This window comes from Branchiostoma belcheri, unplaced genomic scaffold (genome assembly GCF_001625305.1).
Source record: "Branchiostoma belcheri isolate BF01 breed outbred unplaced genomic scaffold, Haploidv18h27 scaffold33, whole genome shotgun sequence".
NCBI classification, from domain to species: Eukaryota; Metazoa; Chordata; class Leptocardii; order Amphioxiformes; family Branchiostomatidae; genus Branchiostoma; species Branchiostoma belcheri.
This window is the reverse complement of record NW_017803943.1, coordinates 2478024-2500992: the sequence shown is the minus strand read 5'-3', so window position 1 is coordinate 2500992 and position 22969 is coordinate 2478024. Positions and strand designations below refer to the sequence as shown.

General features: G+C 42.1%; 3 protein-coding genes across 3 annotated transcripts; 2 read left to right on the top strand and 1 right to left on the bottom strand.

Annotated features, from left to right (window-relative positions):
* Positions 1–1504: 1504 nt before the first annotated feature.
* Positions 1505–4479, top strand: LOC109475286 (calcyphosin-like protein). Its single transcript, XM_019775893.1, has 4 exons — positions 1505–1786; positions 3186–3363; positions 3725–3934; positions 4293–4479. Exons 1-4 carry the CDS (start codon positions 1653–1655, stop codon positions 4392–4394), a joined length of 624 nt encoding a protein of 207 aa, XP_019631452.1. The 5' UTR covers positions 1505–1652; the 3' UTR covers positions 4395–4479.
* A 3495-nt stretch (positions 4480–7974) lies between these two features.
* LOC109475309 (glucosidase 2 subunit beta-like) lies at positions 7975–14841 on the bottom strand. Its single transcript, XM_019775925.1, has 16 exons — positions 14658–14841; positions 13783–13899; positions 13414–13509; positions 13147–13204; positions 12692–12809; positions 12401–12464; positions 12199–12264; positions 11919–12003; positions 11453–11531; positions 11251–11340; positions 10831–10957; positions 10297–10485; positions 9836–9905; positions 8997–9161; positions 8493–8592; positions 7975–8124 (listed from the first exon to the last, which is right to left on the bottom strand). The coding sequence occupies exons 1-16, from the start codon at positions 14815–14817 to the stop codon at positions 7981–7983; spliced, it is 1728 nt and encodes a 575-aa protein (XP_019631484.1). The 5' UTR covers positions 14818–14841; the 3' UTR covers positions 7975–7980.
* A 909-nt stretch (positions 14842–15750) lies between these two features.
* Positions 15751–20186, top strand: LOC109475259. The gene is made up of 9 exons (XM_019775859.1): positions 15751–15777; positions 16048–16672; positions 17042–17138; positions 17381–17579; positions 17964–18110; positions 18575–18746; positions 19115–19199; positions 19371–19476; positions 19812–20186. Exons 2-9 carry the CDS (start codon positions 16054–16056, stop codon positions 19956–19958), a joined length of 1572 nt encoding a protein of 523 aa, XP_019631418.1. The 5' UTR covers positions 15751–15777; positions 16048–16053; the 3' UTR covers positions 19959–20186.
* The last annotated feature ends 2783 nt before the right edge of the window (positions 20187–22969 follow it).

Below are 22969 nucleotides of genomic sequence, written 5' to 3'. Positions count from 1 at the left end.
TCGCTGATATAATTTTGCCTCAGGGTTTTAGACGTGATTGTTGTGTACCGACCTGACACGTCGCACCTCTATTCATAAATACAAAGCCATAATAATCTTACTGTATCCACGCAGTGACACGCATGCTTTCACCAAATAAGTGAGACTTGCTCGTCCGTGTACAGTTGGATGTATAGTAGCGAACGTCACTAGCTTCCATGTGTACGCACGGTATGTCAGGATGGTTAATTGTACAGGGTGGCACCATTGGAGACCATGGCCAAAATCCCAATGCAGAAGTACTCGGGTGAAAAAAACAACAACAAAAGGCCAAAATTAATTTCCAACACAAGAAATTGGACTTACCCAAATTTTCGATATGTATTTGTTAAGGGACGACAAGGACTGGCATTGTACAGTCGATAATGTGGGTAAATCAATTTTACACAACTACTTTATTTTTACACAACTACTTTAAAACAACTACTTAATATACATTATTAAGTATCACTAAAATTACAAATAATGTAAACTCTTAGCCTGTCTATGTACTGTCTGTGCGCTTGTGGTCGACATGGTTCTATAAGTTGCAGAAGTCCCTGACTATTTGTGAGGTGGGTACAAAGAACTGTCGGCTGACGGTTTCGATTATGCGCCCCATCTAGCGTCTTTAACATTATTGCAGAGAAACTTCGGGTTTTGTATATTTTCTCCTGAACACGTTACTGTGATAATTTTTCCAAGCAGAAGTTTGGGCTTGGGTTCATTTTTGGCCTGCTTAGGCGTTGTATCAGGCTTTCTTTTTTTGTGCCTTGAAAATGGTAACTGCCTGGCCAGGTTGATAGTGTAACCACCTGTTATTGTGAACAGCCTCTCGGTATTCAACAACCATGCATGAACACCTCAGCGCTCCCGTCTCCAATCCCACCTCAAATCTTGCGGCAAGCCATGTTTTGGACGTACTCGACCAATCATATGATGAGTCGCCACCGTTGACTGCGTTAGTGTCCGCTTGACTGCAGCGCAAATACAGTCGCTTCAGTTCCTAGTAATACATAGATAGCCAGGGGGCCGTAAACACCACAGATAGAACAAACTTGCTCGAGTCACGAATGTTCATTTGCACAGACACGGTCGGCTCGCATCGCGCAATGTCACCAGTGTTCTCCTATAGCCTCTAACAGGCTTCGGGAAGCGGCTGCAAACAGTAGAGGTAGCGGATCTTGTGCAACGGACCAAAGCTAACAAGGTTGGCCTCCAGGCTAGCGGCAAACTGTTCTCTTATCATCTGTCTATTTGGCCGATCTCTACTACTAGTATTTCCAGTCGCTTCCCGAAGCCTGGTAAGGGCTAGCCGACGCCTTTGTACACCGTGGGATTCTCCAAATTCGGAGAACAAAACCCAACAACAACAACAGTTCACCGTGTGCTCTGTTCCAGGGCGGGACATCCACCTTGTGTCACACCCGTGTTTATGCCTTTGTTTCTCACCTGGTTGTCATAGAGACAGTACGTAATTCGTCCAACCGGTTTGGTAGGATCGTTGGCTGGATCTGAAGCGTGCCTGTGTACAGATACTAACTGTACAGTACAGTGTCTTAAGCGTTACGGTCGGACAGACGCGTTTACTGTATACTTCATTCCGGATCCGTGTCTGTCTCTCCCCAACCAACATGGCCACCGCACGGCACAACTATGAGCTGAAGATCAAGGCCAAAAACCAGCTGGCGAAGACAGAAGACCCGATAGAGAAGCTGAGACTACAGTGTCTGTCACGGGGGTCCAGTGGCATCAAGGGACTGGGCAGGTTTGTCCTTTTGTATTGTCTGATGTTTGTGTTTTGTGTTATTTTTAGTCGCTTCAACTGTTGCACACATAACTAAGTTACCTGTCCTATAGCTAGTTCTAGTGACTGCGTAGCATTCAAACCCAAGCTCTAGCCTCACAGGGAATTGTTAGGACCTTTAATATTCATATTTCGACAGGTGGAATATCTAGTTTAAACGAAGTTAGACTGAAAGAAGCGTGTATAAGTGGAATCGTTGTTTATGCGGGTCTCACGAAAATGCCCACCTTGTACCTGTTTACCTCCCATATGTCCTTGGCCAGTTCTAGCGACTGTGTAACATTCAAACTGATTTAGCTGTAAACACAGAGAATTCGTTAGGCATTGTATTGTGATATATCGGCAGGTGGAATATCTAGTTTGAACGCAGTGACACTGGAAGAAGCGTTATGGAATGGACTCGTTGTTTATGCGGGTCACACAAAAACGAAAATACCCATCTGTTTACATATCCTGTGTTGGGGTACAGCAACGGTAGGCGCTATGTAAACGTGGCGTGAAAACTGCGAATTTAAGACATATTTCTCGCTGTGTTTTGCATCACATGGGTTCTTGTGATTAAACTTAGATTTGAGCCAATGTTGATTGTTTAAAGAGAGCTTTTAGTCTGAGAAAATGGCGGATAAAGACAAATATGCTCGACAGTAGAAAAGCATTGTTCACGTCATGTAAGCCATGCACGCTACAGCCTGTACTGTATGTGTTAGGTTTAAAAACTTCTGCCGTTAGACATCACATATAAAGCAACGAGTTCAGTACGTAGAGCATTACCAGAACATTATGTCTAAATGATTTACACTTAACATGTGAAACACAAACGGCATTCTTACCAATTTTTCGTTGTAATATTTTGATATTTTCACGCACTATTTATTTTTCCACCTGGCCGGTAGGTAACGCGGCGTGTAATTTTGTACCTTGAATTATTAATGATGTTTTAGAGTCACAGCTCAGACAACAAGAGCCAAACATCCATAATGGAGCATTTTCCTCTAGAGACATATTTATCTCATTTTAAACCAGTAACAGTTACGTTCTTAAAAACAGAAATATAGTTTTTGTCATAGTCGCTAGGCAAGCGAGGTAACTTCATGTCATAACACATGGTATGGTTGCGTTAACTTGCGTATCCTTGACTTTATCTTTGATTTCATCTGGCTGCATTGTGATTTTTTGTGATGAAGAATGCATTCTTTAAATGTTTCTAGGGTCCTAGGAGTAAATATGGAACTTGTCACATAAATATAGTCTCACTGTTTAAGGTTGGATGCTGTATATGGATCGATGGCTTAAAATGGTACTAGGCACTCAAGTACCTGTACTCTATGAACAGCAATAAAGTTTTAAAAAATGTTTCTAGGGTCTTCAAAATCATGGACGACGACGGAAACAGGAGCCTTGATTTTAAGGAGTTCAGCAAAGGTCTTCGCGACTACGGACTGTTCGTGGAACCGAAAGAGACCAGAGAACTTTTCGAGAAATTCGACACTGACGGGAGCGGGAGTATCGACTTTGACGAGTTCCTGCTAGCTTTGAGGGTATGTAACATGTCGGTTTTTGTGATTTCTGTAACATTTTAGTCATTTGTCTTTAGCCTGATATTAAGAGTAAAAGATATTTCTTGTCTTTTCTACTTTTCTTGCTCTCTCCCCCTTCGCCGTTTGTTTTAATTTTTTCTTTCTTCCTTCTCTTCGTTCTTTCTTTTTCTCCCCTTTTCTTTGAACCCGATGTACGGGGCATGTAATTCAGCCTTCGGGCTGTGAAATATTCTTCGAATAAAACCCATGTATTGTTCTTCCCCTTTTCTATTTTTCTTTCCCTCTCTTTCCCCCTTAATCTTTTTTTGTAAGCGGATAATTTAGAAAAAGAACGTATAGAACTGTTCTTTTCCCATCGCAGCCGCCGATGAACAAGAGGCGGAAAGAGCTGATCGCGCTGGCCTTCCGGAAACTGGACAAGACGGGAGACGGCGTGGTGACGGTGGAGGATCTGAAGGGGGTTTACAACGCCAGCCAGCACCCCAAGTTCAGGAGCGGGGAGTGGACGGAGGAACGCGTCTTCCAGGAGTTCCTCAAGACATTCGACGACCAGAACAATCCAGACAACAAGGTTGGTAGGGGTTCTTTTTTTCATACCCTATCATGAAAGTTCATCTGTGTTGGTACGAGTAGTTACACGTTTTAAGATCCGACAAAAAGAATGGTTCTCATCTAGAGCTTTTGAACAGAGTGACTGGTCGAAAGCTCTAAGTGAGAAGCATTATTTGTGTTGGATCAAAATTTTAAGTTTTTTTTTCAGATTCTGTACTTGTATTTGCAAGGACATTACATTTAAAGTTGTCCAATGCATGTTTAGGGCTTGAAAACCATATTTGAAGCAATGGTGTAGATTTGGGGATACTTGTAGTATACATGTACATGTACTATTATGACAGAAATGAAGGAAAAATATCCTTTTCTTTTTCCAGATTACACACGAGGAGTTTGTGAACTACTACGCAGGTGTCAGCGCTTCTGTCGACCAGGATTCTTACTTCGACTTGATGATGAGAAACGCCTGGAAGATTTGAGGGCCAAACTGATACAGGCATTTGTCTATGCTGGTGGTGGTTATCTTTGTAAATACATTTAGCTAAACTAGTACTGCCTTCCAATATTCAAGCAAACAAACAAAGAATATATCATAACATGGCTATGTCACAATTATAAGCCCAAGACAAAGGATCAAAGGACAAGGCAGTTGTTCTACGCTTACTTATATAAGAAACAAACAGAAGGAAGAACAAGATATATATGAGGTATATTCAGGGACTGTCAGAGAAGACATTACGATTATTGTGACAGGAAGGATTTGTACTGACACATACACAGAAATAAACTTTCAGAAGGCAGCTTCATCCACCATCTTACTTCAGCTGCTGACGATGGCAGTCACATTACAATATATTGTTCTTTCCTTCCAATATCTACTTGGAAATTTGGTTGCCTACGACAACTTTGGCCTTTACTGTTACTCTTTTACTGTTCATTTTTACACATACATGTAAATAAATAATGATAAAGTTCAATTTTTAGCCTTCATAGCAGCCTTGTTGGCTAGGCTTTTTGGTTCATTATTTCTTGAACTTGTTCTGGGATTGTATTTTAGTACCCAGTTTCTAGCAGTCCCCAGCTATATTATGTGTGACAGTGAAACCTATGATGTACCCCAAATCACAGATACACAAAACAGTGTAAGGGAGGGTCAGAGTCTATATTTGAAAATTCTATTAACATCCATAATCTTTTATAAATGACATTATAACACTTACATGTACTTTCTCTAGAGGTAGAAACAAAATGCCTCTCTTATAAACGTACGCAAATATTACGTGCTGTAAAGTGATGATATGGATATTCACTAGAAGAATTTTGAGTACAGAAAATATTCAAACATTCAGAACTGAACTGATATCGTTTACAGATAACATAACGAATCGCAAGAAGCCTTTTATAACAAAAAAGTACTACATATAGTGGAATTTTTGGTGTTAGAATATGTTAAGTGAGGGACTGTATGATTCCTTAGCATCACATTTTTGCCATTGCAACACAAAAGTCTAACTTTCAACATAAAGCCAAACTATCTAATGCTGGAGGATGGGGCCCCTTAAGTGTAGATCTAGGTCCTGTGGTATTCTCATAATCCTGAACAGTGGCTATTGTCAGGTGGCTATTTCAGCAGCAAATGCAAATCATGGCAGGTATTGTAACAATAAGTCATCAAACAGTCCCTTTAAGAATGAAGCCTTTTCTAACCCCCCAACAATGGTTTCTTAACCATACCTTGCCAACACTGTGAGTTAGGAAACAGAAGTAAACGGTACACAGCTAGACATCAGGCAAAATAACTAATGGTCCCACAACTCAACCTGCCAATAACCTAGCCAAAAGAAACCTCTGTGCATTACAGAGCTTACTGTATAACATAAAGATCACATATAATAGCAATAGCAGAATTATAAAAGGACAAGTCTACACACTGTAGCCAATACTGACTCCATCAATTCCATGTATATCAGAGAAAAATTCAGCAGATACAGAGCTGGACGTGTATTCTTATGACTTTCATGTTGTGTCCAGATTAATTTCCTGATGGATAAGAGAATTGTCCTGGATATGAAATTAGTCATTTTAAGATAATCTCTAGGACCTACCCAAAAATCTATAGAAACTACATGTACAAATAGTCATTATATACAGACAAGGGGCATTCTAGCCATACTGACATTTCATCTGCTGGAAGGGGAAGAATCTACATGTACATGTTAACCTCCTTCTTGCCAAGGGTTTGTGTGACAAACACTGTTTTGGATATAACTGAGATAAAAATTCTCGATCAAGAAAAGTTAACAAAAGTTAACCATCAACCACCAAAGATACGAACGAAAAAAACAAACTAGTTTTTAACCTTAAGCACACTGAGTTCATCGCATGCACACGCATGGAGTGCTGTTATGTAGTGAGTGCTTGGCACAAATAGTACACACAAGAGAGAAGTATTGAGATATTAAGGCCTCCGATTATCTGTGCCAGTTGTAGGAACAAAATGTCAGAAATATCAGCTATCCTATAAAGTGACACCTCTCAAGTCATGTTAAGGTTTTATCATATCTATCAAAAGGCTAAGTGGCACTTGGCCTATTTCAAAGAGAGACTGTTGTTTTGAATTTCAAATAGAAATTTTCCTCCCCCAACTCAGATTTTTTCCTGCAAAGTTCATGCAAGAAGTCTGTCCAAAAATGGTCAATGTTGAAGTCAATCTGACCGATAATAATCTTGCTGAAGTAAAATTTTGCACGTTTCTCAAAAATTCAGCCTGGCAGTATTACAGTACACTACAGATATTTCATCAAAAGTTTTCAAAATTCTTTCCCTCAAGTTGCATAAACACCACCTACTGATTCATTCTGGAATGACAGGTCAAGTGCAAGAAAACGTGAAATTTTGTCATACTTGATTATTGGGCCATCTAGCTAAAATTCCCTCCAAGCTAACTTAGACATCATCTCCAATCATGTTCCATCTTTTTCCTTAGCAGTAATGCATCTAAATCAACATCTTATTGACATCCGGATAGTAAAGAATTTTTTTCTACTACACAGTGAAATCCAATTAGTCTATTTTCAAGTACTAGTATGATCACTGTAATAAAAGTGCCATCATAGGGATTTATAATAGAATTACATATTCGACAAAGGAATGCTGAGTGCTCAACAGAGCTTTGTTCACATAGTATTACATACTAGTACATACTCAGTGTGATATTAATTCATCTGAAAATGATACAGATCATAATTAACTCTTCTGCTATTTAATTGTGTTACTCTTGTACACTATTCAAGGTAATCATAAAGAATCTGTAAGATTTTGCTGCATTTTTTAGTGAAACATGAAGCCATAAATTTACAAGCTGTGGAAGGAGAGACTTTAAAGGCTTTCTTTCAGTGGATACAGACTATTTGAACATTATTCCTACACAAGTGGAACGCATTTCATCATTTCAAGCCACATTGTACCGATGTAGCTTGCCTCTATTTCTTTCACGAATGTACACACCCTTACATTCCTTTGTACATTCTATAAAATGTAAAGATAGTACTCTTTATGATAAGAAATGAGAGAGGAATAGGAGAGAGCCAGGATGTTTAAATTTAATACGTAAATGTATCTCTTTGGGGGTTGCTAAAAGGACAAGTCCATTTCTGTCTGAGGGGTGAGCGGGAGGATGTACATTAGTAACCCTCCAAAGAGAGGTTCAGGCTTTGACTTATTTTTGGCATGTTTCTAAGTCTTTTTATCTGGATTTCTTTTCGTGATGGAATTTTCGCTGGTGTTAAAAACATAGTATGCCTGAAAAAAAAGCCTAAACTTCTGCTTGGAGAGCATACATTAGCATCAGCATGTCGGCAGAACACACTGCGCCTGCGCGAAACCCTGATTTTTCACGATTTTTGCTGGATTTTTGGTCAACTTTGCATCCAAATTTTGCCTGTTGCAGACAATATCTTTTACATTCTGCCGAAGTGCTATGCACAATACATCACAGGTTTTGCGCAGGTGCAGTACGTTCTGCTGATGTGCTGTTAGTATCCCTGGAGTGTGTTTTTCACAGTGCTATAACTCTTCATGAGTAAACTCTGGGTTGGTGGGCACCTCCTGAGTGCACATGGCGGGAGTCTCGAAGTCAAACACGTACTCACACCTGTTGGGCTCCGAGGCAGATAACAACTTGTTCTCTATGCCGCATGTCATTCGGACCTGGGGGACAGAAAGGTAGGAAAAGGAATTTCAAGGTGTTCTCGATCCAGTTTCAGCTGGATCACATTCCAGCTAAAACCGGATGTGAGGACCATTGGTAGATTAGCTCACTGAAGAGCTAATCTCCCACCGGTTGTGACACAGAAGACAAACACTATGTACAGTAATGAACAGTGGGCCACAGCACAGTCTGTATCAAAACATAGAGCTGTGTACCCGAACAAATTCTAGGTACAGGTACAGGTACATGGGTTTAGGTACCTAAACAATTCGACCAATTAACATGTTCTTCTAAACTCCTTCAATTACAAGTTTTTGTTTATGGAGAATGCTCAGACAAAATATGGGCAAACCTAAGATGTCCCTACCTCAGTCGACCTGTCCGGCCCGTTCCAGCAGTTCTGTCCTTTAGTGTACTTCATGGCGATGTACTTGTTCTCCTCAGGTCCTGCCCACTTCTCCCACCGTCTGGGGCAGACACAAAAAACAAGCTGTCAACTCACACAATTTATCCAGGGTTCTCACCAGAATTTTTTCACAGGGGTCAGGTAAAGGGGGACAACTCTCTCTTCCAGTCCCAAGGACATGATCACAGTATTAGTATGGTCTTGTATTCTCCCCAAAAATGTTTAAACTCAATCCCCATGAGACACTATTTCCTGCATGTACAGGACAAGACATGTTATTACATTTAGTCTACAAACAAAAGTGGACAACATTCAGCAGAAACAAATAAAAATCCAGTATGTAGGTTCTAGGATTTTCTAGGAGATCTTTCTAATTTGGCTAATATGATGTGATAAAACACTGCAAATGTTTCTGCATTAACAGCTGCACCATTTTCAAGCCAAACTAACAGCTGACATACTGACCCTAACGTAGTCTCAGAGCCGCCGTGTTTGGGACTCTGTGTGCACTTGTCGAAGGGACACAGTTTGTACTTGTACTCCTTCGTCTCCAGCTCAAAACACTGCCCGTCCAGGGAGCTGTACTCAGACTCAGGACCGAAGTCTGTCCCCAGCTGCTTCTCTAGTTGCCTGGTCGGGGTGGGAAGTTAGAAGAGATATATATAGAATACAACACGGGGTATTCCGTATCGCCCGAGGTACCAGCCCGACCGCGCGTCGGATCGCCCGACGGCCGAAGGGAGATCCGATCCGCGGGAGGGCTGGGACCGAGGGTGATGCGGAATACACCGTGTTGTATTTTATGTATGTCATACCCACCCAAGAAAACACGCCTTTCAATGCGAAATGAGCAAAAATTTGGTGTCCCTAATCCCAAAAAACGCAACAACGTCAATTCCAACGTCCGAATTTCGCATTCGAAATTTTCGAAAGCGTTGCACGCGGTTAGGGCGAAACGCGTTCGAATCGTTCTATGGAACATTTGGAAGGGCCGGGCCGTACGCGTTAAGAACCCCCAGGCTGTACCGCTAGTTATCACACGGGCCGGAACACCCGTATCGAACGTAATCGCGGCCCAGGTAGGACATAAAAGAGAGTATCACCGGACATAAACTGTATTGTATATGTTGGCTCACTGGAATCAAAAGTCTTTAAAAAAAAAGAAAAACAAGATAATCCCTGCTAGCCAACCCTAATTTTTTCAGGAGTGATACAGGAAATAACTTTTTTTTCTAGGCCTCATCAAGCTCACCTAATACAGAATAATGCAGTTCACCTATGTCTCAGTAGGTGGCACTACTAACCTGATCTGTGTATCGATGTCGTTGACTTTCTTGTTGGCTTCTGTGTACTCTGCCCTGGCCTGGTCTGCAGCTGTTGTCATTTAGAAGATTTTTAGTGTTAAAACTAGAACAAAACTGTATTATCAGATAAAGTTTCAGTATGCAAAGAAAAAGGGCTGCTTATAGTTTTCTAGAAGTTGTATATTATGATACATAAAACTTAAAAGCAGATCAAATAATTTGAAATCCTTATCTTCACTTGTCTAACTTTTGTTTGCTTTTAGACTTTAAAAAAAATTGTCTTTACTAATTTGCAAATCAATCGATAGTTCGTACTTATAAACCTGCTTATCTGATAATTACTCTCCAGTGTCACTGGCAAAAGGAAGTGGATGCTACCTGAAAAGTCTGACCGTTTCCAGAACCATATACAGTTGCTTGAGAAGCTGTTTTTGGTGTACCAGAAATGGTATGTCACAAACCTGCAATCAGCTGTTTTGTCTCCTCGTCGTATTCTGGCATCTCATCCTCGTCTGGTTTGGCTTCGTCTTTGGTCATGTCAACATCCGGCTCCTCCTCCTCATCTGGGTAGTCATCATCAAGGTCATCATCAAGGTCGTCATCATCATCTTCATCTTCTACCTCATCATCATTATCATCCTCTTCAAAGCCTAGAAATGTAAATATTCATTCATTTATTTTACCATTTAAAGATTGTTCTGCAAAAATCTGTGTAACACAGTTGTATAAAAATATATAAAGTAACTCAGCACACTTCAAAGAACTACTTTAGCAACCTTTGACACTCAGGAACCTAAACATACAAACCATCCTAAACCAAAACAAAATTTCCATGACAGAAGTAAAAATGACATGAAAACTTTTCATGGAAGATTCAAACCATTCTGTGATGGTAAAAACCATTCAGTTTGACTGAAATAACTGTTATTAGCAATTTCTGATCAATGTAGCCTTCAAACCACCTAAGAAGAAACTTAAAACAAAGATGAACCTACGCTCTTCTTCCTCCTCCTCTTCTCTCTCCTCCTCTTCATCTGTGGGAGGGGGTACCGGGTCTTCCGAGGGGGGCTCATCTGTGTCTCCTTTTGTAGGTTCCTCTGCAGGGGGGGCCTTTGCCTTGTCCTATCATCAAAACATGGAAGTTTATATCATGAAAAACATTCTTGCATCCATTGTGGAGGTTTTATCATATTACTATGCCTTTCTTCTAATGATTCCTACCAGTATATGTGAAATCAAACATAGAGGCATTTTGTCCATAAGAAAAATAATGTGGAAAATGTTATGATGCAAAGTTGGTACTTTTTTTCTCTTATTTACCATTCCATAAATATGCTCTTTCCATTGTATTCATATTTTAGCTAATTTCTATTATTTATTTTGCACAGGCAAAAAAGCGCCAGGTCCTGTCTTACCTTTTCGCCTTGGTAAAGGTCCTTGATTTTGGGCCAACTTTCTGTCAAAAAACGGTCCAAATCCACCTCCGTTACATCACCAAGATGGGTCTAAACATAGAAGGAGAAATGAGTGATGGAGAACAATTTGCATTTGCTTTGGAAATGTTTTATTTTCTAGTTTAATATCTGGTTAGGTCTTGAAAAACAGTTTATTTCTCACCTTGGCCTCCTCCTCTGTGACCTCTCCATCTACATCATCATCAAACTCCAGGTGGGTCTGGAACTCCTCCAGTTTTATCCTACAGGGAGACAAACATGCATATCGTAAATAATTTCATCGCAGGTTGGTAAATGATTGAATAGTGAAGTTCTACTTAGTGAATATTCACTACCATTTGTTTTACATGAGCCGACATTTCAATGACCATCTGTCAGCTTCATCAGGGCTAATACGACTGGTTTACTACATGCACAGGAGCTAGGTGTTACTGGTTCACTGTGCACTGAATCTAGGTGTTACTGGTTCACTGTGCACTGAATCTAGGTGTTACTGGTTCACTGTGCACTGAATCTAGGTGTTACTGGTTCACTGTGAACTGAATCTAGGTGTTACTGGTTCACTGTGCACTGGAGCTAAGTGTTACTGGTTCACTCTGTACTGAAGCTAGGTGTTACCATACACTTACAAGCCATCCCCATCCAGGTCCAGCTCAGCAAAGGCCGCTGTGCCGGCCTCCTTCTGTTTCTCCAGTTCTCTGGCAGCTTTCACCTCTGTAATACATAGTTAAGAAATACATGTATGTTACATTTCATACTGGCATGAAGATATACATCCTACATATGTTTGACAGGTAAGAATGCAATATTGATTGTAGTATGTCTCTTTTAAAAAATGCACTACTTAACTCTTAACTGTGTAAAGCAGCAAGGTTTTGTACTTTTGTAAAACAACTAACAGGCTCAGACCTTCCCAAGCCTTCTTGTGCTTGTCCACTGCTTCCTTTTCTGGTGCCTCTGCTGCTTCCTTTGCAGCTGGAAATCAAAGTGAAGTCAGTTTATAGGGTAAAAACCTCGTCATAAATTTCTAGACATTATTTTTTGTTGTTGTTAGTTTAGTGTTCTTTCCTGAAATGATGGTTAGAGTACATAGCATGTGTCATTAACCAACCTTGTGCTTCTTGCTTCTTAGTCTCCTCAACTTGTTTCTCTTCCTTCAAGGCATTCAGTTTGGCCTAGAGAGACAAAAAACAAAGTTCATCACACACCGGTATTAATACTACACAAATTTTGTTTTGTAGGAACACTGGTGGGCTCTACGCACTCCGTGCAAGAGGACTGAATAAGTAAGTGAGTACCCTTGCCTCAGAATAAGGTTTAACATTGTACTATGATTACTGCCAACACTGATGAACTTCTATGATACACTGTGTAGTATTCTATAAAAGATTCTGATACCAACCTCCCTGTCCTGCCTGACTTGTTTCCCATCAGCCACCAGGTTCTGTCTCATCTGGAATCCCTTGTTGATGACCTCCGCTTGTTTTCTCCTCTGCTCCAGTTCCACTGCACCCATCTCCCTGTAAACAACAATCAGAGTATAGACAATGTTGTAGCACCCTAGCCACCTCAAACCACTGTATGCTATGCAGAAACTTTTGTAGTGGTTTTAATTTTGCTGCAAATATATATATGTGTTTTATACTTAACCAACAGGACAGAGACAAATAGCATGTTGCCATCAAGCCTCAGCAAAGGTGTGCAAGCATGTTCAACTCACGGAAGAAGGGGAACAGGCACTACATCGGATGGAAAGTGTGAGTTTTACTCTACTACAGAATTCCATGAACTTCAACCTCCTTTGTCTCCTAGTGTGTAACAAAACCTTTTTTTACCAAGCAAAGTAAACAGCTGTACCTGCACTTGTCTTCACACAGTATCAGTCCACTGTACTCATCCGTACCGTCACAGCAGTCTAACAAACAAACAAACAAACAAACAAAGGTCAGACAGTCATATAAGTATTACAGGTCTTTGCAACCTGAAAGTTAACTGTGCAAAACCAGGAAACTTTATTTTGTGACAATAGTATTGTTCAAACAAGGTACATTTTGTACAACATGTGGTACTAGTATCTAAGGCTTGAGTAATACAGTAACACATAGAACTATTAGAAGTACTCACCACAAATGCCATCGTTGACCCTGGATGAAGGGATGGTTTTGGGAGTGAAGCCCTTGTTACTGCAGTAGTACTTCATGTTGGGACAGGCAGCAGTACCTGGGGTTGAAATGATTTATTGGAATTATAACAATACAACACATGTTGGGACACAGGCAGCTGTTGCTGGTGTTGTATCTGTATCTGTATAGCCGCCTTTCAGCATAACACACCAGCTTCGCAGGCATGTGGCGCGGCGGCAGCTGGCTATATTATACCGATCGACTTGTTACACCTAACCCACACATAGAATATTGCAGAATAATGCGAATACATAGCTACACACAAATCACAATAACACAGTAACAATGTCAATAAAAGACTAAGTCTCACCCGGTTCATCAGTGCCGTCCTTACAGTCACAGTAATCATCGTTAACCTGATCAAACGGGATCGTCGCTGAGCCGTCTAAACACGTGAAGGGCTTCGACTCATCGTAGAAAGGTTTATCTGAAAAACACACACAAGGGAAAATGCACACGTGTAACAGTGGGGTTCAAGCGCCGCTAACTGACCCATTCTGGACCTTTTGGAGTAGTCGTAAGCGCGCTGGGCTTGTAAGCTGGGTTCAGTGCGAGTTCGATTCCTGGGAGTCAGGGGTTTTCTTGTTTCTACTTGTTCCTAGTGTTTCACATGTTCACATTACCATTGATTTTAAATAAAACTCAACTTAACTGAAGATGTAAACACACATGACAAAGTTAATTGGTTACAACTTACATAATTTTGTGTTACAAATGTACGATTACAACAAAACTATGACATGGGCCCAACAGGAAGATAAAAAATTTTTTGGCAGTTCAATTCAGCGTACCGTAATATAATGAATTCAATGTAAGAGACTATATGGCAAACAGCCTGATGCAAGGTCATTATCACCGATAAATTTGGCAACAACACCCTAATACTCGCGACCGGCGATTTAAAGTAGGTCATAGATACACCTGACTGACACTGAACAAATTTTAATAGCGGGAAACCATCTGATGTAGTGCTGTAAATTGTAGAAACATTGTGAATAAAAAAACGACGAATGCAGAACGAAAGGCAGAGCTCCTGCGTTGGCACATGGAGACATTTTAAGCTGTAGAAATCTCTCTGTAGAGAGGTAAGAACATTACGGTTTAGTTTCCTTTGTGAGCCTTTTTCAGCACACACACAAGTGGGGAGGGCGACACGTGTACACGACATGTTTCAAAGGTACTTACGTAGCAACGACACTCCCCTCGGCCGCAAAATTTCTACCGCAGCTGTGTTATAAAATGGACTAACTACGTGCAAAACTAGAAGTGCTAGCAACATTTCTGTGTGAAGAAATGAGCGAAAATTGCACAAAATCCCTCGTACACATCGGACTGTTTCCGCCATCTTGGGAAATTTGGCTCTCGTGCGCAGGCGTATGATTTGTGAGCTGCTGATTGGTCAACAGTTACTTTCTCTTTCCCAGGGTTCTCTGTGGCAGGTGCCCTGAGAAAATGAACCACCTGCTATTAAAAATTTCATAAAACAAACAAGGGGACAAAACAGCGTCCAAAAAGCTTGGATATTAGCTTGTTTAAGACTACCAAATTGCGTCCGATTGCTATAGGTTTAAAGGTATCCAGTACAATTTCATGGCGGCAAAAGTAGATTTGAATTGCAAAGAAAATTTTCTGGTCATTCTTTTCATGTAGCAAGTTGAATCAACCCTATCCCATAGCATACTGATATTTGAGAGACAAAAAGGTAATGTCACCGATGGAAAAAGGTTGCTTGTTTTGTATTGTAGGCTGGTTCTAGCTATTTATGGGCGGTACCCAAAAAATATTCGTACCCATATGATTTCGGAACGCGTATCTTCATAAATTATTCAAAGCGTTCATTAAGATAATGTCGACCAAAGCGTCCATATTGATATCACATCTTTAGCATTAATAATTAATGGGTACAAAAATTGCTACACTGCAAATTAGACATTTCATAGAGCATCTCCAATAACAGTGCCCAAAACGGTACTTTATGTTGATGTGGCATCGAGTTGATTTTTTGCCAGCTAGTTTTCAGAGCAATTCAAAATTACCATCTCATGATCAATCTTCTCTATTCTCCTTTAGCGATAGTAAGTTGATATACGGTGTTTGCATTCTGTATGGGTGTTTCCCTATTAGAATGTGTGACCGTGTGAATGGTATAGGACCACACCCAAACATAATAACCACTATGATTATGATGATATAACCACTACCATTCCATCACAAAACGGTCGGGCCATTTTCTATTACAGCACCGTCAAATTCCTCTGAACTGTCTGTGTTGGAAAAACTTTGGAACACACACAACATCCAACAGGTATCAGTTGGCATTTTGTGCATATGTTCTACCCAGTTCTTTCTGCACTAGCACTCTCACACAGGTGATGTAGTGCCCTACGGTAAACTGTGTATACAGATATCACCATACATGTCAGTCGGGTCGTCTTAAGCATTGTGGGCCAGTGATGTGTCTCTGTTGCGGACATTTTGCCGAGGAGTCCAGTATTGTCCGTTACTATTTGTTCTATGCATATATGCCTATGTACTAGTATTTTCTTGTCTTGAAATAATTTGAATATTTTTACAGGTAACAATGGCGTCCTACTTGCCAAAAGTCAACAAAAACAACACGACTATCCTTTTATCGGGGGAGCACGAGCAAAAGCTCAGACAGTGGCTGAAGAAGCCCGCGTCCGACTTCAAACTGCTTTTCAAGGCGACCGCGAACACCTACAACGCGCAGGAATTCCACCGACTGTGCGACAACCAAGGGCCGACCATCGTCGTCGCCTATAGCAACGGAGGCGACGTTTTCGGCGGTTACGCCAGCGTGTCGTGGCGCAGCGCGGGAAGACACGTCACCGCACCGGGGTCCTTCCTCTTCAACCTGAAGAGCAAGGTGCGCTTCCCGCTCAAGCTGCAAGGGGACGCTTCTGCACTGTACGACGACGGGGCCCACGGGCCGACGTTCGGCGGGTACGACTGGGTGTCCTTCACGGGTACCGGGATGAAGTCCTCTCTGCTGGGCCCTTCTTACTCCCGGGTTGAAGCCCAGGGAGCGCGGTGTAACATCGGGAACACCTACTCCCCGCACGCCACCGACAGGGCCGTATCGTACGAGGAGTTTGGCGGCCTGGAGGCGTACGGATATCTGACAGGCACCTTCTGTACGGACCTGGACTATAAGGATATTGAGGTCTACACCATCAGAGGTGAGTTGTTGAGTTGGCTGATTGGGTGGCACGTTGGGTAAAATCTGTCAAGCCCCTGCCATAGATAGCTGAATAAGGTTGGGAGCAATATGGTTGGCTGGTGGTTGGCTAGTGCTGGGTAGTGACGCGGGTGGCATTGAAATTTGACTCAAATTTAAGTCACATTTGATTTAATTCGTGTAGAAAGGTATCCTAAATTTAATCAGACAGCTCCTGAACGTGGTCCCCTGGTGGTCTGGAAAATTCATCACAATAAGCTGTGACATCTGTCCTTGGTGCTGAAATCGTTAATAAGTTGTTGACAGGGGCTTCACCGGGAGGACACGTAAGAAGGGTATCATAAACAGTTTTTTTTTGCTGTTTTGACAGACAAGCCGGTCTTCATCGGTGGAAGACGAGCGGAAGCCAGTCCAAGCGTGCCGAAGCTGAAAGAGACCGCCTGGAGGACGATGGAGTGGACTGTTAGGTACGTCTTTCCACTAAAAACTAACCTCTCATATGACTTACTGTGTCACATAGATCATTCGTTCTCCTTTCCGTATGCTGTTGCTGCCAAGTTTAAAGCACTGTCTATATTGTTCCAACACAAAAAAGCTCTCACCTAGAGCTTTCGACCAGTAATTCCGATCTTCTTCAATAGACTGACCCAGTGAGACTTGTCACGTGGTAAACGATGTCGGCCCCGTCTCTGAATTCTTGTTTTCTCAGTGCAAGGGATGAGCTGGTCCGAGAAGTGACTGAGTATCGCCCCCTGGACAGCACGAAGGCTCCACAGGCACAGATCCTGCTGCTGGGTCCTGCCGGAGGGGGGAAGTCCAGCTACTTCAACACCATCAACTCCATATTTAGGGGGCATGTGACGTCACAAGCCGTCACAGGGATAGCACCGCATAGTCTCACCACCAAGGTATGCTTCATAGTATTCTACAAGAAGATCATACGGCGTTCGGTGGCTAATGGGCACTCCTATGGCCAATGAATGATCTGCTTGGAGATTATGCCACCGTATGATCTGCTTTGAGATTATGCTTCACACATTCGCAGTAATAGTGACATTTTACTGCCACTTATTAGCAAATTTTCGGTGACAGGAAAATTGACTTTCAAAATCCAGTTTGACTGCCCTGAATTGAAATCAATTTGGCCGCTTGTATTGCCTTAGCCTGATGCTGCTGACTGAGGGATGCTACGGCAGTGCACAGTGTTCAGTGCCTAAAAGTGGTCTATGTGGCTTTACACCGAGCAAACCTGCATGGAATTATCGTTTGTATACTGGATGTTTCCCCCACAGTTCCGTCGGTACGAGGTGCGATCTGGGCGGGGAGGGGGTGCGCTGGGGTTCCGCCTGTGCGACACCATGGGCCTGGAGGACGGGCAGGGTCTGGGCGTGGCAGACATACCCTACCTGCTGGGCGGGAACGTACCGGACAGGTACCAGGTGAGAACGTACGGTTGTTACCTGTAAAGTTGACCAGGTGTAAACAGTCACATTTCAAATACTATGGCCCTTTTCCCACTAGGATAAAACTGTCCGGATAGAACAAAATAGATTGATCCTGTCAACTTAACCCCAGTGGGAACGCTCCCGATCCGGCTTCGACGGATCGAGCCGGATCAGGAGCGCTCCCACTGGGGTTTGATTGACCGGATGGAAACCGGCTGCCAATCTATTCCGATCAATCCGGACAATTTTATCTTAGCGGGAACTGAAAGGGCCTTCGGGACTGAAAGACCTGGTTGTTGATCCCAACGCCCCACCTAACTCGGCCGTCAAAACCTAGTGTGAGTTGCAAAATAAAACTGAGTAAGGATAGGTCTATAGGCAATGCTTATCTTGTATTTGACAAATATCGGTAGACAACGATACAACGTTTTTATTTTCCTCTTTGTTCTAAACCAAAGTTCAACCCAGCCGTGTCGATCGATCCCAGCATCGCCGGGTTCAAGGTGAACCCTCCGCTGTCCGACACGGTCCACTGCGTCACCTTCGTCATCGACGCATGCGTCATGAGCGTTCTGTCGCAAGGCATTGTGGATAAAATCAAAGGCTTAAGGACAAAAATCAACGAGCGAGGTTTTTATCTTTTTTAAAAGTGTTCTGGGTGTCGTCACATATCCTGATCCAGTTCTCATTTTCTTAATGCGCCCTTTACACTAGAGAGGGAATGAACCGGAATGCCATCTGAGTAAAAACTTTATTCTTTGCATATCTATGGATATTCGAAGTGTATTTCAGATATTCGTGGCCATTCTTGTTGTTTACCAAATGCTTTGGTCACGCTCAAAACTTTCGAGGGGAATTTGAAGTGAAGAAATATCGAACGGCATTCAAAATGTATGTTAACTGCAATATACAGTAACTCACTCTGCATGTATGATCACGTCCTTAAGTTCTGAACCTTTGTTTATAAAACGTTTTCTGTACACCCTGGTCCTGTACAGGTATCCCCACAGTGGTACTGTTGACGAAGGTGGATGAGATCTGCCCAGAGGTGGCGAAGGACCTGTCCGTGGTCTACAGCAGCGCGTGAGTTTGGAAAAAAAACTTTCAAATGAAGTTGAGAAGCCAAAAAAGGCTTTAGTGAAGAGGCGTACGCTTAAGAAATATTGCTTACTTGTTCCTTGATGATATTAGATGCTTAGAAAAGCTTAAGAGGTTCCTTTGTTTTCTTATTCTTTTCCTTATTTTTCTGCTCAGCCTCGTGCAGGAAAAAGTGAAGGAGCTCAGCGGAAGACTCGGTGTTTCTGTGTCCAACATTCTCCCTGTCAAGAACTACGCCTCCGAGATGGAACTGGACAGAAGGGTAACGTTTTATACATGAATTGGTCTGCAATTCATTTAACAGAATAAGGTAGCAATCACATACCTACCATTATGTTGTTCTTGAAGTCCCGAATTTGCTGTCGTAGGCATGTGCAATGGCCTTTTTTTTTATGGAAGGTGACAAAAAAAAATAGTTAAGACCTTACGGCGGATCTGCCGTTCAACAATCATCTGCCTTTTGGCCGAAAAGGTGATTGATAGTGAGTACAGTGCCATCACTGGCAAGTCTTGGACGACTCATGGGGCCTATTTAAACACATGGGACTGATTATCTCCACTCACAACTTTTACCCTTTGTTTTCTCCTATTTTACAGGTTGACATCCTGGCTTTGACCGCCCTCCGACAGATGCTCCGCTTTGCCGATAACTACTTTGACGACTTCGGCGAGGACCAGGAAGAGGAGCATGACGGGAGTGATGACGTCGAACCAACCGACATCATTCACGTGGCCAGAAATTAAACTTCGACCTCCCATCATGCATTTGCGTACGTCGTGACAAAGATATTTTTGAAAGGTTATTTATATATATATATACAAATGTATAGATAAAATCAGGCATGTGACAATTACCACCATTACACAATTAGCCTAATTGGTTACAATTAGCTGCATCATGTTGCAATTGTATAGTATGGGGGATTTAGACTCCTGCCTGACCATATAGATGAATGTGTTTGAGTAAGAATTAACAGAGCAGACCATATGCGAAGGTAAACATTATGGATTTGCCTTGCAAATGTTACCTTTCTAGTTTTCACTTTACTACTTTTACCGAGTTGTATAGACGTATCATAGGTCTCCCATGCTTCTTATGCAGAGCGTAGGGTGGTGCCCATATCCATTTCTGTAGCCCTTGGGCGACACACAGTTGTGCAATGCACTACAGCAGGGGGCTGGTCCGCTGGTAGTGCTGTGTGTTTGACCTCCCCACACTTTTTCTCATATGTGCTGAGTGCTAAGCAGAGAAAGAAGTGTGTACCATTTTTAAAGTCTTTGGTATGACCCGGCCGGGGTTTGAACTCACGACCTCCCGGTTACAAAGCGAGCACTCTACCAATTGAGCTATTGCACCGGTTAGACGTATCATAAACATACCTAAAAAGTGGCGCCAACTTGCCACAGTCGTAAACCTGACGTCAGAACACACACAGAGCTCTTTTACGTAAGGCCACACCGATTTAATTTTATGGATGACATCCTCTGAAGACCCCCAAACTAGTGCGCGCGGGCGAATAAAAAAAAATCCGGCCAAAAATAAAAATGCTACTAAGCCACAGGAATACAAAGCTGGTATTGTGAATTCGATTCCCGACAGTACTTAGCGACGTATACGACAAGCCGGCACATGCTGGCTTTTTTGCGGCATTTATGAATCGGTACTATACTTATGTAACGTTACTGAGTTCTTGAGTCGTGGAGCTTCGAATTCGATAGCCTGGGTGCTCGGCTCCGTTTTGTCGCTGACTACCATGGACTATCCAGGCCTAGAGACACACCAGAGCCTCGGTGGACGTGATCTTTTTTTTTTTTTTTTTTTTTTTTTTTTTGTAGGGCGACAGGCGAAAATCAATGCGCGCGCGGATGTCATCCATAAAATTAAGTCGGTGTGGCCTAACTTCTTCCGGGCAGTTTACTTTACAGTCTCATTCATATATCACTACACGAAAAGTTGGATTTATCAAAGGTAGTAAATCAGGCAATGTTTACTATGTATATAGCATCTAGCTTTACAATGGCAGTTAACAGACGTCATGTCCGGTAATTTCATTTACAATCCTTGTTGAGTCCGGAATCAGCGTACTTGGCTTTTATTTTCACCCATTGTAAAGTTCAGTAGTGCGTATTAAAAAAAACGAAAGTAAACATTACCCAACTTCACTGACTATTTGTATTTACTGCCTATTTGTAGCGCGAATTGGAAAAGTACTTACTTATGAATGTACCTAATAAGTTTTATTAGTTTATAACTGTTTTAAAAATGGATTGTGTGTGTAGAGCCTTAATGGGTGGGGGTCCGCGTAAACAAATTAGATTTGATTTATTATTGAAATTGCAACAGTGCAATGCACGCGGAACAGAGGCAGCTGTTGCTGGTGTTGTGTCTCGTACATAGAAATGAATACTGGACAGACAATACTCATCTTCACTTGAGTCTAGTGGAGAAAGGTTGCACAAGATCGGTGGCACGTCAGGACTCGAACCCGTGACCTCTTGATTCCGAATCGCGCACGCTGGCGCTACGACACACGACCCCACTAGTACTGTACTCGCCATGACACCCGACACTCCAGATCAGGTTTCCATGTTGACTGACGTCTCCACAACGACACCAGGTTCTCATTCAGGAAGCCTTGTCATTAAGTATCAATTTTCTCTTATGAGGTAGTATATATTTTTTTCTGGACCTCTGACCTCCAAATGCGTTATTTTTATTATGTATAAATATATGTACTTAATTAATCAGATTGATATAGGTTAAGTTTTTATGATTGTTCTTGTACTTCATATTGTATTGAAATTATGTGCCCTTTGTGTTTTGTCCTTATATGTTGACTCTCTAATATCAGCTTTGCTGCCTTGAGAGTCAGTGTAATGTCTTGTTGCATTTTCAATAGATAGATAAATAAATTCAGGAAGACATATCGATACCTTCTGTGACCTACGTATACATTTCTCAAAAGATGGCGACAACGTAGCCGTTTACCGTTTTAGTGATGGCGCATTCGGTATATATATATATGACCTTGGTGTTGCTCCCTTGTTCCCCATGTTCACTCCTGTTACCAAGTCTGTACGTGCGGTCAACTTCTGAATTTTACTCGGATGAGTCAATGTTTCGTTCCGTTTGTTCTGTCATTGAAAATTCTGCAAAACGTCAACAAAAATGTCTCCCAAAGCGCTAATGTATTAGTACCCATTGTATCCCTGTCATCAATCACTGATGGATAACTTAACCATGCTTACTGTGCTACGCTCAGGTAAAATTCATTTTGTTTGTTCCACATTTTGTTTGCTTCATCAATGAAAGTACAACAATACACATGTACGTCAACGAAAATTCTCATGGTATACCCCTCCGTAACGTCAATGGCGCTGATCAGTTTAGGAAAACATTCCAAAGGCGCTAAACTTGCCCACAAGGCGGGGTGATCGCATCACGGCGTTCCACCTGTGGATTTCGAGTCCGCCGCCCAAGCTAGTCACGGAATCGCTTTATTTACGATTGCTTGGCCGCCCGCCCATCATCCAGCCGGCCCTTGAGTGGCCAGTCAAGAGTTTGCGTTAACTTACACAGACTCTAGTCACGAGCGAATCAGCCAAACTTTCAAGTAGAGAGGCTTTCCGAGAAAAATTCAAGCTTCCCAAACCACTCAGCCGAAGAACCTGTCCGTTGTTAAGGTATCGCCTTACCGTGTTGGGCGTTGAATTTCTTTGTTCACGAGGGATTAGACCCGGTTCAGTCCGTATGG